At 41.7% G+C, this 16,284-nt stretch overlaps 1 protein-coding gene across 16 annotated transcripts in view; it reads right to left on the reverse strand.

Annotated features, from left to right (window-relative positions):
• Positions 1-16,284, reverse strand: part of Sgip1 (SH3GL interacting endocytic adaptor 1) — a 201,425-nt gene that overhangs the window by 24,833 nt on the left and 160,308 nt on the right. For 9 of the 16 annotated variants that reach the window (XM_032901511.1, XM_032901559.1, XM_032901519.1 and 6 more), the window contains one exon: positions 14,870-14,929. The exons of the other annotated variants lie outside the window; for them this stretch is intronic. In XM_032901511.1, coding sequence (XP_032757402.1) covers positions 14,870-14,929 — 60 coding nt within the window. The remainder of the gene's footprint in view (positions 1-14,869; positions 14,930-16,284) is intronic. 16 annotated transcript variants of the gene reach the window in all.

Raw genomic sequence — 16,284 nt, forward strand, 5'->3', positions numbered from 1 at the left:
TGTTCTGAGAACAAAAAGTATAGCATGTAGAGCAATGCTTGGTCTGTAACAGCATCAAATTAACTATTTTATGATGATTATCACAACTTAACACAATATGGAGATAATCTGAGTAAGATGGGCTTATTGATGGGCTCAAGAAAATTTAAAGACTCGAAATACTGAGCTGAAACTGATGAGAAAAGTAGCAAAAATAAATATGAAATTCCTATATATTAAGGTTGAAAAATTGCCAAGCAATCTGGACATGGTGTTGTATATCTATAATGCCAGCATCCAGGAGGCTGAAGCAGGAGGATGACAAGTTGTGGGCAGCCTGGGCTACATACTGAGACTGCCCCAAAATTCAAAACAGAATAAAAATAAACACATTGAAATAAATAAGTCAAACATCTGTGGTTTTAAAAAAGGACACTATCTCAGTGGATGAATATGTGGAAAACAAAAAACCGACTGGGGCATATAGTTGGTTGACTTTCTGTGGTTGGTGAGCTCATGAGAAGTTACCAGGAGCACTTTAGCAGTTAGACCAAACTCTGGAACACCACGAGGCCAAAGCTGTAACTCAGATCTCTCACTTTCTGTCACCTGACTTCTCCTACTGGCCCATACTAACTTCTACTCTTTCCTTGTCCACTTCTTAGACACTATAATCATTCCTTTGGAATTGATCAATAATGCTATGAAAGCAGAAACGTATATATAAGATAAATACTTACAGAGAACACCTTTACCTTAAAGCACCCACCACTTACAGTTCTAATTCCTTCATAGCTTGTACTTTGCCAAAAATAGAACATCTTTGTATTTTACTTTATTTTTTACATACTTTTTTGGTCATCACATCTGGCCTATGTATAATTTCCAACAGCTATTTACTACCCCTACAAGCCTTTCCCAAATGTTAGATCATTTCTAGGTAGTACCTCTATATTAATTGATATAAATAAAATTTACCTCTATATTAATTGATCTTTTCCCTTTATATTATCTCCTGAAGATGAGAAAAAAATCATTCCTATAAAGTCATAAGACCAAATATAGACCATTTTAATTATGAAGAGTGCCAGGCTATATCACATAGATGTTGTGCTCAATGCGATTGGTCATACGTGCATGCTTCCGTGTCCCCTGTAAAACCTCAGAGTCTGGGTTTATTGAGATTACTGACTGAAACCAGGAAAATGTCAATGATGGTGAAAAAGTCAGAGTTATGGTCTAAGAGAATGAATAAGAGCTCTAACACCTTAAAAACACCTGAAATTGTATTGTCCCAACTCAAGGGATCAGAATTTTTAAGGCCAGAAATCTGTAAGAAAACAGCATTGTGACCATAGGAAAGTCAGTTACCTACACTGCTCTTGGGAGGAAAGGGGACAACAGACAGTGCACACTCAGCTCTCTGTCTTACAGTATCAGGTGCTTTGTAGGTATTGAAGGCTGTCACTGTGAGAATAACTTTATAACAGAGAACGGATGCTCTGAACATAGTTTCCCTTCACTGGAGGGTTGAGTACACGTATTGATTCTGCTGTATACAAGATAGAGGTGAGGACACAAACATGTTAAAATAAGACATAAGCCAAAGAAAAACTCAACACTGAGACAATTGTTCTTAACCTGTGGGCCAAACGTGTAAACCCTCAACCCCTTTGGGGGTCAAACAACCCTTTCCCAGGGTTCACATATCAGCTATTCTGCATATCATATATTTGTAAGACCGTTTGCAACAGTAGCACAATTACAATTATGAAGTAGCAATGGAAACAGTTTTATGGTTGGGGGTAGGCAAAATATGAGGAACTGTGTTAAAGGGTTGCGGCATTAGGAAGGTTGAGAACCACTGCAGTAAGAGTATACAACAGTGGTCCATTAAATGCTTGGTTGACCACAAGGTGAACTGCCAAGCGAGGGGATGTGATGACAAGGTTAACAAAGGAAGTGTGTGTTCTACAGTCATACCCACCAGGGTATGGAGTCTTGGTTTCCACCAGAGACAGGTCTTTGATATCTCTGTGGCTCAGTTTCCTCATCTTCAAAATAGCATTAACTAAAAATCATATGCTAGTAACCTGCACTACCCAGTAGAGGCAATATTTTTGAAGTCCTTAGTGTGGTATAAACTTGAAGACCATTGTGCTGCCATGGTTTTTGTTGTGGTGAAAATTGGTAAGATTATAGAGCCAGTTTAGTCTTTGAATTAGAACAGACTTTTAGATAGAAAGCACAGGGAGGTTTGGGGATTCCAGTACAGAGGGAATTTGCAGATTCCTTTCATCTCTCAACTGGTTTTCTTGACTGTTTTCTGTATATTTATTCATGTTTAACTTGGCATATGCCAGTAGGTGCCTAGTATATTGTTTTAAATTGTTTTGTGTAGTGTTTGTATCACGATAGGTTATAAAAATTGTTTGAAAGCCTATTTTACTAAAATTAATTTTAAAAATTAAAAAATAACATTTTAATTGTTTACTTATTTAAAACTACAATCATTTTATTATGGTTAGCTTGCAAGAGACTCAATGTAGGTGCAATATTTGTTATAACAAAAACACATCTCTGGTACTCCTCGAAGGGTCAGCCAATTAGTAGCAATTCCTGAGTACCAGGGGAAAAGACAACAAATTGTCATTCCACTAAGCCTGCTGCAGGTTGGAGGTGAAGTGACCATTTTTACCCTGAGAGGAGAAAGCAGGTAATGTCCTAGTGTGTGAAAGAAACAGAAATACTCAGTACCTAACAGGAGAAGCCAACTATACAAGATTCAAGGTTACTCACTGCAAAATGTCACATAAAGGCAGCAGCCTAAACAGACATTAATAAAAGACAGGCACATGTATGTTAGATTCAAGGGAAGCATTAATATGATTCTGTGTATTGCTGGAGAGACATCAAGGGAATGATATCAGAACTTGTCCATTTAGGTTACTTCATGGTTTTTCCAGAGTGGAAGGGAGGCTCTAAAAGAATGACAGGGGAGACTCAGAAGACACAGAGACGGGCTTTTTGATTAACATGTAGTAGGAACTATTACTCTGGACTGAGTCTGGAGGGGTGAGGGATGAGTATCGAATGCAGACCCTGAACATGTTATGGACTATAGCTGGGAAGGGGACATACTTCGCAACCTGTACCACAGCACCCTTCTTTAGTAGAAAGCTAACTCGAATGCTGTCATAAATGTGATAGTTTTTAAAAATCAACTATCAAAAGAAGGTTAAAAATCAAGAGTTTCTATTGAACTATTTGATGGGTTTTCTCCTCTATTTTGAAGTGATTTGAGACAGCCACAGTGGGCCAGGAAAGCCACACCCAGGCCTCACAGAAAGAGCCACATTTGTGTTCTGACTGAGTTATGTTTTCTCCTAAAAATGGTGGTAGGCTCTACCTGTTTAAAATTGTTGTTCCCCTATTCTTTTAAAATAAAAATATGACACTTGGTATGTTCTTTTTCTGTAATAAAGATTTATCATTTATGGAAAAAGGGATTAGAATTATATATGTCCATGTATGGATAAAGTTCACCAAATGTAACAGTTTAAAGGTTTACAACGCTATTGTATATTCAACTTGGATTAAATTCTATGTGACATTTCCCTTAGTATCAAAAACTTACCTCTGGAAACATTTTTAACAAGATGCATCTTACAATTGGTATCAAAAGAAAAGCTGGGCCAGCTCACAGAGCATTTGTCCCACTAATTTTGAATGCAAACTCAGATGGACTCTACCCGATTCTCTCTCAGTCTCTTCAGCTGAATTACTTAGATTAGAGTCCCTTAACGTATCTGACTGAACTTTAACACATTGGAACTTGTTTCCCTTGAAGACGCTTTGGAAAAGAGAAAAACTGTTGTGTTTTGATGCAGTAAGAATGTGAACAATCAGTTTATGCAGAAGACTGGCTCATAGATGTGGCTGTGCACCTTCCTTGGAACTTAAATCCTATAATCTTGAAAGCTGGGGCCAATAGTCTGACTGATAGACACTGTGGCATAACACTTGGGTAGTAAGACACTAACTTTCAAAGGCTTCTGGCCGACTTTCAGGGAAGCTGTTTGCTTTGCAGAAACTTAGAAATAAACTCGGAAAAATAAATGTAGCTAAAATCCTGGAGTGTTTTTTTTCTCCCTATGTCTTGTAAAATTAAGCTATCACTGTTTTATCACATTCAAACAAAATAAAAAGGCAATCAAAATCAAGATTATAAATATGTTTTAAAAACCTACATCACTGTGTTAATAATCAAGTGTTGATTCCAGTCACAATTCAGATATCTGAAGCTTAGATTTGATTTCTGATGGGTACGCGGAAGACAGTGGCTTGGATATCATCTGCTGACATCGGTTAGTAAACAAATATTCATCTCTATATCGAAGCTTAATTTGCATCTCAAAATAAACCAGTGGAGAGTATATCATTAGATGGCTTTGTGGGGTCAAGGAAATGCTACACTGGTGTGTGTGTGTCTCTGTGTATGTATGTATACAGAAAGGTGTTTCTTCAAGAATTTTCAACAAAATAGTAAATATGTTTTCTGTATCATCATACAAAAAGTGATTTTGGGTGAAAATTTTAATTTGTGCTTTTTGATATTTTTTAATTTTTTACAAGTAAAGTGTTTAAGTCAATATAATGATCACAAGAAAGCAAACTGAGTTATTTTTAGGTTCTTAGTAATGGCACAGAGGGTGTGTTAAAAGGAGAAGGTACAGAGCTATGCCATGTTTGGTCAGATATGTAAGCCATGGATGCACGCAGTGGCAGTCACACGGAGAATATCATAACCCAAGTACAGTGGAACAATGACAGGCATTGTCTGTTGTTATTAGACCACAGATTACCTTACTTTCTTACGTGTTCACTTCTCCCAGTTTTCTATGATGTCCACGAGTAATAGTATAAACACATGGGAATTATTTGGGAATCTTACATCGAGGTTTCTACATTTCTATTTTTAATTTCTTACAAGATGCTTTACCATTGAAAGTTAATTTTCCGATGGGGTTGACATGGATAGAGGAGGAGGAGGAAGAGGAGGAGGAGGAGGAGGAGGAAAGCTGCCTGGGACTCATGGACTCCCCGAAAGTCCACAGTTTGAGTGGCCAGTTTCATTGATAATAAGCTGTGAGTTACAGCTCAAAACCAGTGAAGTCTATAGACAGGAGGAACGGTCACTAAATTTTTCCTGTCCTTTCAACAACACAATACCAACAAAGTATTCTGCAAAGACATAGCCTGCCCTGCTCCCTCACCAGACTTGATGCTTTATCAGAGGCCGTTCAGAGCAGAGGGAAACAAAAGCTTGCTCTCATCACGCTGAACAGCAGACAACCAGCCGTAACTGTGAAGGCACACAGTGCCTGTATAACTGACCACAAGGAAAGCAGCCTCATTCCTTCTGTGTTTCCTCGTGTCCTGGTGACCCCTAAGCAGAACAGTAGAAGAGAAAAGCAATTCTACCCCAGGCTGACAGGCTCTAGAGAAATGACAGCCACATGCATGATGACATAATCATCTATGAACTCCTAACTGCGACGCCTGAAAATGCGTCCTCCCGAGGACGTCAGTGCAATGTTGGATGTAATGAAACAATTAGTGCACAACTGTTAGGACATGCCCGGTGTTATTTATCTTTCCCATATTTAAAAATGGGAAAGTTATGCTTATGTTAATAGTTACTCTAAGGTATAATTACGTTTGTGTTTTGGTTTACATTTTGTAAGGATGTTTCATAACCAACAGTCTGGAGTTAATTTGGAGGTAATGCTAAATATGTCTCAAACCCAGAGACAGAAAGGATTTGAAAGGGAAGTGTCTCCTGTGTCTCTACATCTCTTTATATCCCTAGCGTACCTGCTCCCTTCTTTATGTCACTTCTCCATTTTAGGGTAGCTAGAGGACCACAAAGGAGGTTTTCCTCCCCCTTTTCTTTTATCCTTGTGCAATGCTCAGCCTCATACACGCTATGCACACAGCGAGCTGCTGTATTTTGTTATGGAAATCTGCAACCTAAAATTGTGGCCAGTCCTTCCTAAAAGACCCATAACAAAAATAAAAGCTACAGAGATTATTGGCCAGCCATTGTCTGATGCAGGCTCATGACCATTGAAGAGCAAAGCAATTTTCGTTGCTTTCTTACCCGTCATTTTCTTCTGGGGGAGTTTTGAAATTACTTGTCAAATCTGCCAAATGCTGTGCTTTACAAACGAACAAGACAAAACCAGTTTTCCTGCACATCTCCCAGCAGCTTTAGCACAGGAGTGCACCACTGGCCAGGCTATTAGTCTTGAGTCAGCATGAAGGATTGGCTCTGGTGGAGGAGGGTGCACAGGGGGTGGTATGATTGGTCCAATCATCCTCTTGCTCCATAAGCAACAAAGAAAAAAAATGCTTGCTGTCCATAGAAAGAAAAGCCAAGTAGGGACTCAGAGCAGATTGTTTTGTGGGTGAAGACGGAAATCCTAGAAACTTCTCGAAAGCAAGCAAAAATCGGCACAGAGACAGTGCGTGTCACAAGCCAGGGATGTGTGAGGTTGGACAGTGGTAGTAAACGCTAGGGTGTACTGAACACTTGGCAGTCACAGTGAACCCATGGCTGGCTCTCATCCTGACCGCAGTGTCATAAGATAGGTGCCATTATCATTCAGCTTCTAGAGCAAGGATGCAAAACTTAGGCTATAACTCACTGTGCTGAGGATGCAGCTCCAACATCCTCATTACAGAGCCTAAAATCTATTACGGATCCTAAACAGTATGTATACTCCACACACACACACACACACACACACACACACACACACACACACACACACACACACACACACCATCACCACCCTCTTTAAGATATGAACTATCTCTATTCCACTTCTTTACACATGTAATGGTATATATGCATGTGTAAATATGTATTACTGTACATATGATGCACAGTACACTGATGTAAATTAGTGGGGATTTCCTTTCTAATATTTAGGATAAAGCTAACTTACAGTTACAGTAACATATACAAATGGCATATGACGCCGTATCAGAACGCTAACACAGCAACAGTTAATAGTGTTTGGAGAACCCTGCCTAGACCTAAATCACTCCTATTTCCTCTATCGCTCTTAGGTTAGAGGAAAAACCAGGACAGGACACTGATGGTTGCGTCCAAAGCACTCTATCTCCTTAGTAACAATATTCTTTACATGTTAGTGTCACCGTTCACTTGATGTCTGGGTTCTGTACATTATAAGGGCAAGGCATGCTTTTCACACTTACTGCCGTGTCCTGATAGCTTTCACAGTACCTGTGCACATAGCAAACAGTCACTGGCTGAACGAGTTCAGCTCTAATAACATCGATAACAAATGCAAGGAACCTAAGCCAAGTTCTACAAATTTAACCATTGTTTTCCCTACCACATGCCTACCTGCTAGGTTAGCAAGCATGACAGCATTAGTAAATACACTTCCATTATAATTAACTTTGACAACTTACACAAAGACTCTTGACTCCTTTTGCAGCTGTACTGTGAGCACACCAGCAGGCGTTTTCATGCTGAACCCACCTAACGGGGCTTTGTAGTCAAACTCTGTAATACTGGCTGTCCTTAGAGGACAGCAAATTTCTTCAACATGACTTATAAATCCCCAAGATTATTATAGGGTAGGTATTAAACTTAATTATTTTCAATTATTATTATTATTACTATTATTATTATTGCTCAAGAGCTCTTGCTACATGGAAAAGAAGAAAGGAAGTAATATAAAAATAATTCCTTTTACAAATAAGGAAACATACACTTTAATACTCAATTATTTTATTGTGAACCATTTCACTTTTACTTGCTATGAGCCAACATAGTCTCAAGTATGTGAGCATTCAGAGAGATGTGTGAGAGTCAGAAGGGAGAAAAGGCAGAAGTAAAATAAGACTATAGCACAGACAAGGACACATGCTCAAGACAGTGTTGGAGGCACTGATGGGCAGCAGGCAGGAAGGGAAAGAAACAGCCCACGAGTCCCATGTGTATTTGTAATAATAGCCAGGAAGAAGCGGATGCTTTTCTTCTGTACTTTTCCCTTCTAGTGGTCAGGCTGTTACACGTAGAGTGCCACCGGGTTTTAGACATTGCCCCTGGCAGGAATGGACAACAGAGAAGATAGCAAAACTTTTAGGCCACTGATAGTTTCTAGAAAAATGTAACTGTTGGCCGGCCCACTCAAAATTAATCAGATTTTTTTTTTTAAAGAAAAACACAATGGAGCAACTTCCACTGCGGCTGCTCTAAACCTTCCCGTCTGTGGATCCAGAGCCACTCACTCTCAGCCGACTGTCCCTGCTTTTACAGTCCACTTTCTCCTGGACTTATCTTCAATGGATGCTGCACAGAAACCCCACTTCTTGATCGTATCACTGTTGTTGATTTCTTCCTCCTGATTAACAACAGACTTCTCCCTGGCTCTCTCATCCAAGTCCTAAACAGACAGGACCCTGCTTAGCTTCAGAAAACAAATGACGCTTGGCAATGCCAGGGATGTGACTGTCCATGGCTACCTTAGATGGCACGTTATCTGAAGGTGGACTCAGCTTTCCAAGTTTCCTCCATACTATTAGGTATGGAATGCTGCTACTTCAATGGCATTTTTTAGATAATAATATTAGTCCAGTCCATTCCCATCTCCTGGACTATCTACCTAACTTCTCCCTGGTTCTAAGTCTAAATGTCAAAGATGCTCACACACCACCACCTCAAAAAAGCTCTTAAAATTCACCTTGCACAGGGATTGCATTTCAAATACTTTCTCCAAGGAGGCAAAGCACTTTTAGAATTTGGTCTCGGTTTACTTGGCCCATCTTTGCAAGCATCCCTCACTTGCCCAGGATTTACCTTTGCTGAGTAAAAGCTGGGTGTTCCTCACCTCGACTCACCTGAATTTACTCTTTCAAGCCTGAGCACTTAGCTTTCTAAATCCTGGTTCTTTAATATGAGGTGGGGCAAGTCCCCTTCTCTCCAAGATGTCACTGATTCTTCTCATTTAACCCCTTGTGCTTTTCTAAAGGGCTGCAGCTCCCCCGTGCCTTTGCCAAAGCCACCTTATGGGAAATGCTGCACTCTCAGTGTTTGTGGCATGGGTTCTGGACATTTATGACCTCCTTTGCTGCCCCCACACACATTTGGCCTAGATGTCTTGATCAAACAAGATGAATAAGGCACGCTCTGCCCTCTCTGTCTGCAGCACACCTGTGTTACACTAAATGTGAGGCAAGGCAATGTCTTCAAACAGCAAGAACAAGCCAACATTTATGTGTTCATTCTGAGGGATTTTCAGAGCCAGACCATTAGTTTACTATGAGGAGAAACTGGGGAAGTCTAAATCTTCCCGTATTTCCCTGTGAAGCACATTTTGCAGATTTCAACTGACCCTAAATCTTTTAAACAGTGTTAGTATATTAAAGCGAAGAAGCAAGCCCTTGTGTGAGCTTCGTTATTAAGAGAAAGGGCTGTACAGTTCATAAGCATACAACAGACAACACACAATCTCAGAAGGGCAAGGACTATGCCTGGGTTTGGAATAAGACTGACTTGAACTGATGCTTTTTACGTTCCTGTGTTGTTTCACCATCCTGACAACCTAACACGGCAACCCTTGCACAGCGAGCGCTCATCAATTTTCATGTGTTGTTCATTGAAAATATTGTACCTACCCTGAGTGGGGTAGGAACAGTTAGGGGACCCCACCCACCTGAAGACTCTAGGAATTTAGCAAAGCCAGTGCTTCCCAGAAAACTGTCCACACCTTTCCATCTTCCTTTCCTTAATGACTTCTAAGTGAGGTAATCAGAAACTTTGTGATGGGAAAAAATATTGAGCCCCTCCAAACCCTGACAGGTTTATCAATACAAGTCTGTGTGGAGTAAAGTGAGCAGTGCTGGGATGAAGGACAGGGACAGGGCATGCACCTAGTGCCGTGAGGCTGCGGGTTCGATCCCTAGAACCACATGAAAGAGACGACAGACAAATGGACAAAGGGATGGTGGTGTGTGTTTTCTGAATATAATTATGACTTACCAGTGACCAATTAGGGCCAATTAAAAGGCCCACTTAAGCTGGTCAGACATCTGGAGTGCTGTTTCTCAGAGACAACACGAGCTCAGGGAGGAAAGAATGTCATATTGCAGAGATGACGAAGGTGCTTTCTACACTCTCTGTGGTCTGATCAGAATATAGCAAAGAACCAGAATGGAGGACTGGGCTGGAGAGCAGAGTCAGGGTGGGAAGGGTGGTGAGGGTGGGAGAGGAAGTTTCAGGAAGCACAGGCGAGCAGTGTCTGGGAATGAAGAGCTGGAATGAGAGAACCCTGCTCCATTGTGGAGACTGTGGAGACGTGGGGTGAAGGAGTGGGGCAGGTGTCTCCCACAAGGCAGCGGGAATGTAAACCTCTACTCTGCTGGCTGTGAGGCTCTGGGAAGCTGCTACTGAAACCTCATTTTCTTCAGCAGTGGCCGGTGTAGGTGAAATGAGAACACAGAAGTGCTTCCTGCACAGGGAATGCCTGGGCGTCGCTCTGTTTGCTATTTATTTCTTCACTTCTCCTAATATGCCCCATGTTATATTTCTCATATAGACCTCATTACCATCCCCACACTGTACATGATATTTATTTCTCTCATTTTTATCCTGCGTGCTGGAAGTAAGCTACGTAGCAACATGGGTTCTTTTTTTCTAGTGTGGGGTGGCCAGCTAGGCACTTGTATGCGTCTAATGCTCCACAGATGCCGTTGAGTGAGAGAATTATTGCTCAACATAGTTCCTGTTATATAAGACACATGACCAGTTTCAGTTATGAAATGTCTAAACTGAACCCTGCCAGGAAGCATCGCTTCCAAGGTGCTGATGCTGAGCAGAGTGGAGGAAGCAAGTTGGGCATGAAGAAACCAGAGAGGCCCTGGAGACCATGTGTTGGATGGGTCATCCTCACAGAATGGTAGATGATGCTTGAAAGTGAAGATGATTAAAAGGAAGCTACTGGTACTTCACAGATAAGTGCAGAGGGAGGCCCTGAGGTCAGGGGTCAAAGGAAGAGCAAGGGAAGCCAGTGGAGTGATCGGATAGAAGATCAAGTGACCGATGTCTACAGTCAGGAGGTTTTGACATGCAATTCAGGGCTGTGGGAATGTAAGCCTGACTCTCAGCCCTATGGCATGTGGCTCACAGGGAAGTGAAACACATTCTGTGGCGACTGCTTTGGAGAAATGGGGGTCCCTTGAGGGATCTGGGATACAGTTAGGGAAGTGAGTGTGAGTTCAGCAAAGGGACTGAAAATGTAGAGAGTGGGCGCTAAGGATTCTGGGCCAAGAGGAGTGGAGGCAGCATGCAGGGTCACAGAGGACAGTGTGACACGGGTGACCAAGGTGGTCTGAAATACAAGATGACTCACGGCAACAAGGATAATTTTTGTTGTTCTTTGATTTTCACCACCAGATGCAGGATGATTTTAAGTTTAAAGAGCCATCCAAGGAGAAAGGCAGTGCATTTTTGGAAACATCTTGACATTAAAAGGCACTACAGGATTGAAATGTTCATCAGGCACAGTGATTTGTCATGGGAATATCATTTTGCTCTACCTGAGGATGCCTGATGGCTTCAGCAACCAGACACACTTGTGTGTGTGCATTTGTGTGTGTGTGTGTGTGTGTGTATGTATGTGTGTGTGTGTGTGTGTTCATGCAGGTGTGTGTGTGTGTTGTGTGTGTGCATGCAGGTGTGTGTGTATGTGTGAGTGTGTGTGCAGGTGTGTGTGTGTGTGTGTTCATGTGGGCATGTGTGTGTGTGTATGATGTGTTGTGTGTGTGTGTTCATGCAGGTGTGTGTGTGTGTGTGAGTGTGTGTGTTCAGGTGTGTGTTTGGCTGTGTCTGCAGGTGTTCGTACGGGTGTGTGTGTGTGTTCATGTGTGTGTGGAGTGTGTGGTGTTGTGTGTGTGTGTGTGGCATGCATGTGTGTGTGTGTGTGTGTGAGGTGTGTGTGTGTGTCTGCATGTTCATGAGTGTTCATGCAGGTGTGTGTGTGTGTGTGTGAGTGTTCAGGTGTTTGTGTGTGTGAGGTGCAGGTGTGTGTGTGTGTGTGTGTGTGTGGAATGTTCATGTTCAGTGTTCACCAGGTGTGTGTTTGTGTGTGGGGTGTGTGTGTGTGTATGTCAGGGGGTGTGTGTGTGTGTGTGTGTGTGTGTGTGTGAGGAGTGTTCATGCAGGTGTTCATGCAGGGTGTGTGCCTGTGTGCATGTATGAGTGTGACCGGTCTTGTGACAAAGGCCATAGGTATCTTTAATTGCTGTGCACCCTACTTTTGAGGCAGAGACTCTTGCTGAACCTGAAACTCCCCGTTTGGCTAGACTGATTCCTGGATCCTTCCGTTCCATCCGTACAGTGCTGGGTTATGGTGTGAATGTGGTACCTGGGTCTTTAGGTGGGTGCTAGGGTCTTATACTTGTGTGATAAGTCTTTACCAAGATCTATTCCCGGGCCCAGGATTTTCCTTTCGTTGATTTAAAAAGTTACTAGCATTTGAATAATTTTCTTAATAAGCTCAATATACATTGTATTAAATTTTCTAGTAAAATATTTATAAAATACATTTTTAGAAGCATTGAGATATATTTAGAAGCACTGTAATTTATAACCCTGCTCTAAGGTTTTGTACCTCACTTGTAAGCAATAACTCCCCGGTCGATGTTCATTAGTAACTTGACAGACTGGTCGCTGGCTCGAACATTAACAGAGTGAGTATAGAATCCTTATCATGATTAAGGACAAATATGAACAGAGAAAATGAATAATTAAGTTTTAAAAACAGAAATGTTACTCAGAAGTCAGTAAATAAATGCTAAGCTAAAACAAGCGGAGATTGTGATAGGAGAACCTTCACGTTCTTCTTTCTCCGGATGAAGCTTTGAAGAAAGGTGTGATTAATGAAAATGAATGTGGACGATCGTGAGCATCGTAGAGACTCTGCTAAACTGCTGTTCAGCAGAATGCGACAGAGACTTTTCGGTGTGCAAACACTGAAGTAGAGCCGTGGTCTTAAGGTGTTACACGACGCAGCCACTTCTACATCAGTTTGTCATGACAACAGAAAATAATCTTGGCCATCTTTTCAGGTTTCCCTAGGCTGATCAAACACCCAGAGTCTGATCTATACATAGGATGTTCTATTACATTAGCCTTCCTGACTTACAGACCTGAGTGCCGACTTTGGGAGTTAGAGCCTTGGCAGGCCCAGGTATGTGCTTGTGTGCCTTTCCAGTCCACCCCACAGCAACCCACCCGGAAGCCGCTTCTACCACGTCACTGATCCACCCAGCAGCAGAAAGAGGCCTGTATATTTGCTTGTTTGGTTTTGGACAGGTTCTCTCCAGCATGGAGCTTGCTACTATCCCTGATTACCCTCAAATGCAGTGGGCTCTCTATGCTGGGATGATAGGGGTGCCTCAGCCCAGCAGTGTCACCCGGACCTTTTCATTTCAGTTGATTTGAAGAGAAAATTTAAGGGGGTCACAAGTCTATGGGTTTAGCATCTTTCTTATTACAAAACTAATGGCTTCAGATGATAAGGGGACATGGGAGAAAGATCTTCTTCTTAGGAAAGCCACTATTACCTGTCCTCAGCTCACACTGGGAAAAGGCTTCAGGACATCAGAAAGGCTTGAGATAGACCAGGTTTCCTGCAGTTGTACAAGCCACTCTGCATTAAGGGCTCCCATCTTACAAGAAAAATTCCCTGTCGTGTGAATTTTGTTTTCCTGTGTTTCACACTTTTCATATACTTCAGCCGTTATCATTTTTAAAACTGCACTAAAACACACACAAGTTTCTGTTGTCACAACACACAAAGACAAGTTTAATATTGATATCAATTCTAGGAAGAAAAAATTACATATTCGTATTATCGTTATTATTATTTTTTTTTTTACCAACTTTGACCTGGGTATAAACTTCAACTATTTAAAATTATACAAAATAAGATCTCATATGATAAATATTTATGCATAAGATGACTGATTAATTAGGTGAAGTATTTAACTTCCCCCCACTGGTAGTTTAAGTGTGCCACTTAATCAAATTTCCAGCCTGAGAAGATGAGTTAGAAGTTAACACAGAACAGAGGACTGCTAACCCTTGATGGAGGATATAAAATACGGTCAAATCTTGAGCTTAGAAACTCGATATTATTTTTATGCGTTTCTCTTAACTTCCTAGAATGGCAACTTCAACAGCGGCTGTCTAGTTTATGGCAGTCATTACAATAGCAGTTTTGGGAGATGCAGACCAAACTTTCCCCTAACACTCCTTGTTGCTTCTGTTTCTCTGACTCTCCCCATGAACATTCATAACACGCACGCGCACGCACACACACATGCACACACACACACACACACACACACACACACACGATTACAGTTTACAGGATTGGATTCTGTATCTGGGAGGTCAGTTTTCTAAACCAGCCTCAAACGTGCTCGAGTTTGCCACACACACACTTGCAGTAGGATTAGGCAAGCGCCTGGTTGACAGAGTCAAGTTCCTTAGCCAAAGAAGGTTCCGTTTTGTTCTGCTTTTAATTGGCCATCGTGAATTAGGTAACCGATGTCAACTGCAAATCAGCTTTAATTTGTTCAACGTGGAAAGTTGAAGAACACATACAAACCAAATTCGTGAAAGGCTTTCTTTGGTACTTGATGCTTTCTAAGTAGCCATAGCATTCTCAATGGAGAAAGCGAGATCAGAAATTTTGAGGAAAACTGGGGATTTTAGAATGAGAATAAAAACAACACAGGAAGAGGAGACTATGGATTAGAATCTGGTATGCTATGCACTACTTACCTTCAAAAGTCAAATAAAACTTTCCTCTGTCAAACCAAACGAGGGAGGGCTGTTCATTCTCTGTTTGGCCAGGAGTTGAAGCGGGATGGGGAAGGTTAAGGAAAGGGAGAGAGAAGGACACGATGTGAGTTACAGAGCAGGTAATTAATCTCACTACAGGGAAGGGTGGGGGCACTGCATGCCGTTAGCGTGCAGGAAAAAGGGAGGTGGCAGTCTAGAGTTGTTTTTTCCTTAAAATTGAGCGAACACAGCAAAGTCGAAGCTATGGAGACTGAAGGGATGGACACGCGTGTAGGTAGCTTGAGGCTAGGCACTCGTATACATGGAGCAGATGTCTTCCTGGCCATGCAGGGGTGTCAGCATGTTTCAACTGCATTTAATTTGGGCAAACTTTCATTCAGCAATTGCTGTATCGTTTTCATCTTCAATGTCATCCCCTTGCTTGTTGGCACAACGATAAACTTGGCTATCGGTTTATAGGTGACATTTGCTCAGCTTTTCAATGACAACAGCATTGCATATCAATTTAAAGTCCGCAGATGATGTCAGAGATCTCCTGTCCCTCTCTGGGAACCGCCTTAGGCATCCAGTCACAACACACCCCTTACTTCTGTACCCTTCCAATGGTGCCGCATTAACTGTTAGATTAGAAAGCAGACAAGAGATTCTGGGTACTTAAATCACTCCTTCCTCTGAAAATTCACACAGCAATGACTCTCACCTGGTTTGAGCCTTTTCTCTTTGGAGAAACTGTCATGCAACCTGCTGCTTTATAATAAAATGTCCACTTAAAATAGGTTCAGTGACATGGGTTCTGCAATGGATGGGACACGTACAGGGTGCATCTGAGAGGCACTGGAACTCATGAGGTGAGGAGCATGTCTATGAAGCTTCTAGCATTCAGATGGATTTGAGAAAAATCTAAGTATCTAGAGATCACTCAGCTAGCACCATACCTGCAGGCGTGTCACAGCGCCTTTCAAACGAGGGCAGTTTGTCATAAAAAACATCATCTTCTGACACTACAAACCAAAGAAACATAAACGGATGGAAAACAAAAACACAAGGACAGATTCCAAAGGAAACCGAGAAGCACAGTTTACGGTAGATCAAGGCGGGGATGATCTTCACAGCAAAAGGAAAGAACTTAAGGTTAAGACACTAGGGTTAGGATGAAGATGGGAATCGGTGAGTGTGCATTTGAGATGATTCTATAAGGAAAAACTGAATTAAAAAGAGTCAGGGTTTAGCATCTGTCAATGTGGTAGAAATCAGCTGCAGGGAAGGGGTTATGCCCCACCATATCAGGGACTATTATTAATAATTGATTTCTGCAAGATACTTCCTTCCAATGTAGTTCTCAAGGGGCCAGATGTATGTCCACCCACAGGAACCCCAGCATAGCCCTGACAGCT

The sequence above is a fragment of the Rattus rattus genome, chromosome 1 (genome assembly GCF_011064425.1).
Source record: "Rattus rattus isolate New Zealand chromosome 1, Rrattus_CSIRO_v1, whole genome shotgun sequence".
Classification (NCBI taxonomy): Eukaryota; Metazoa; Chordata; class Mammalia; order Rodentia; family Muridae; genus Rattus; species Rattus rattus.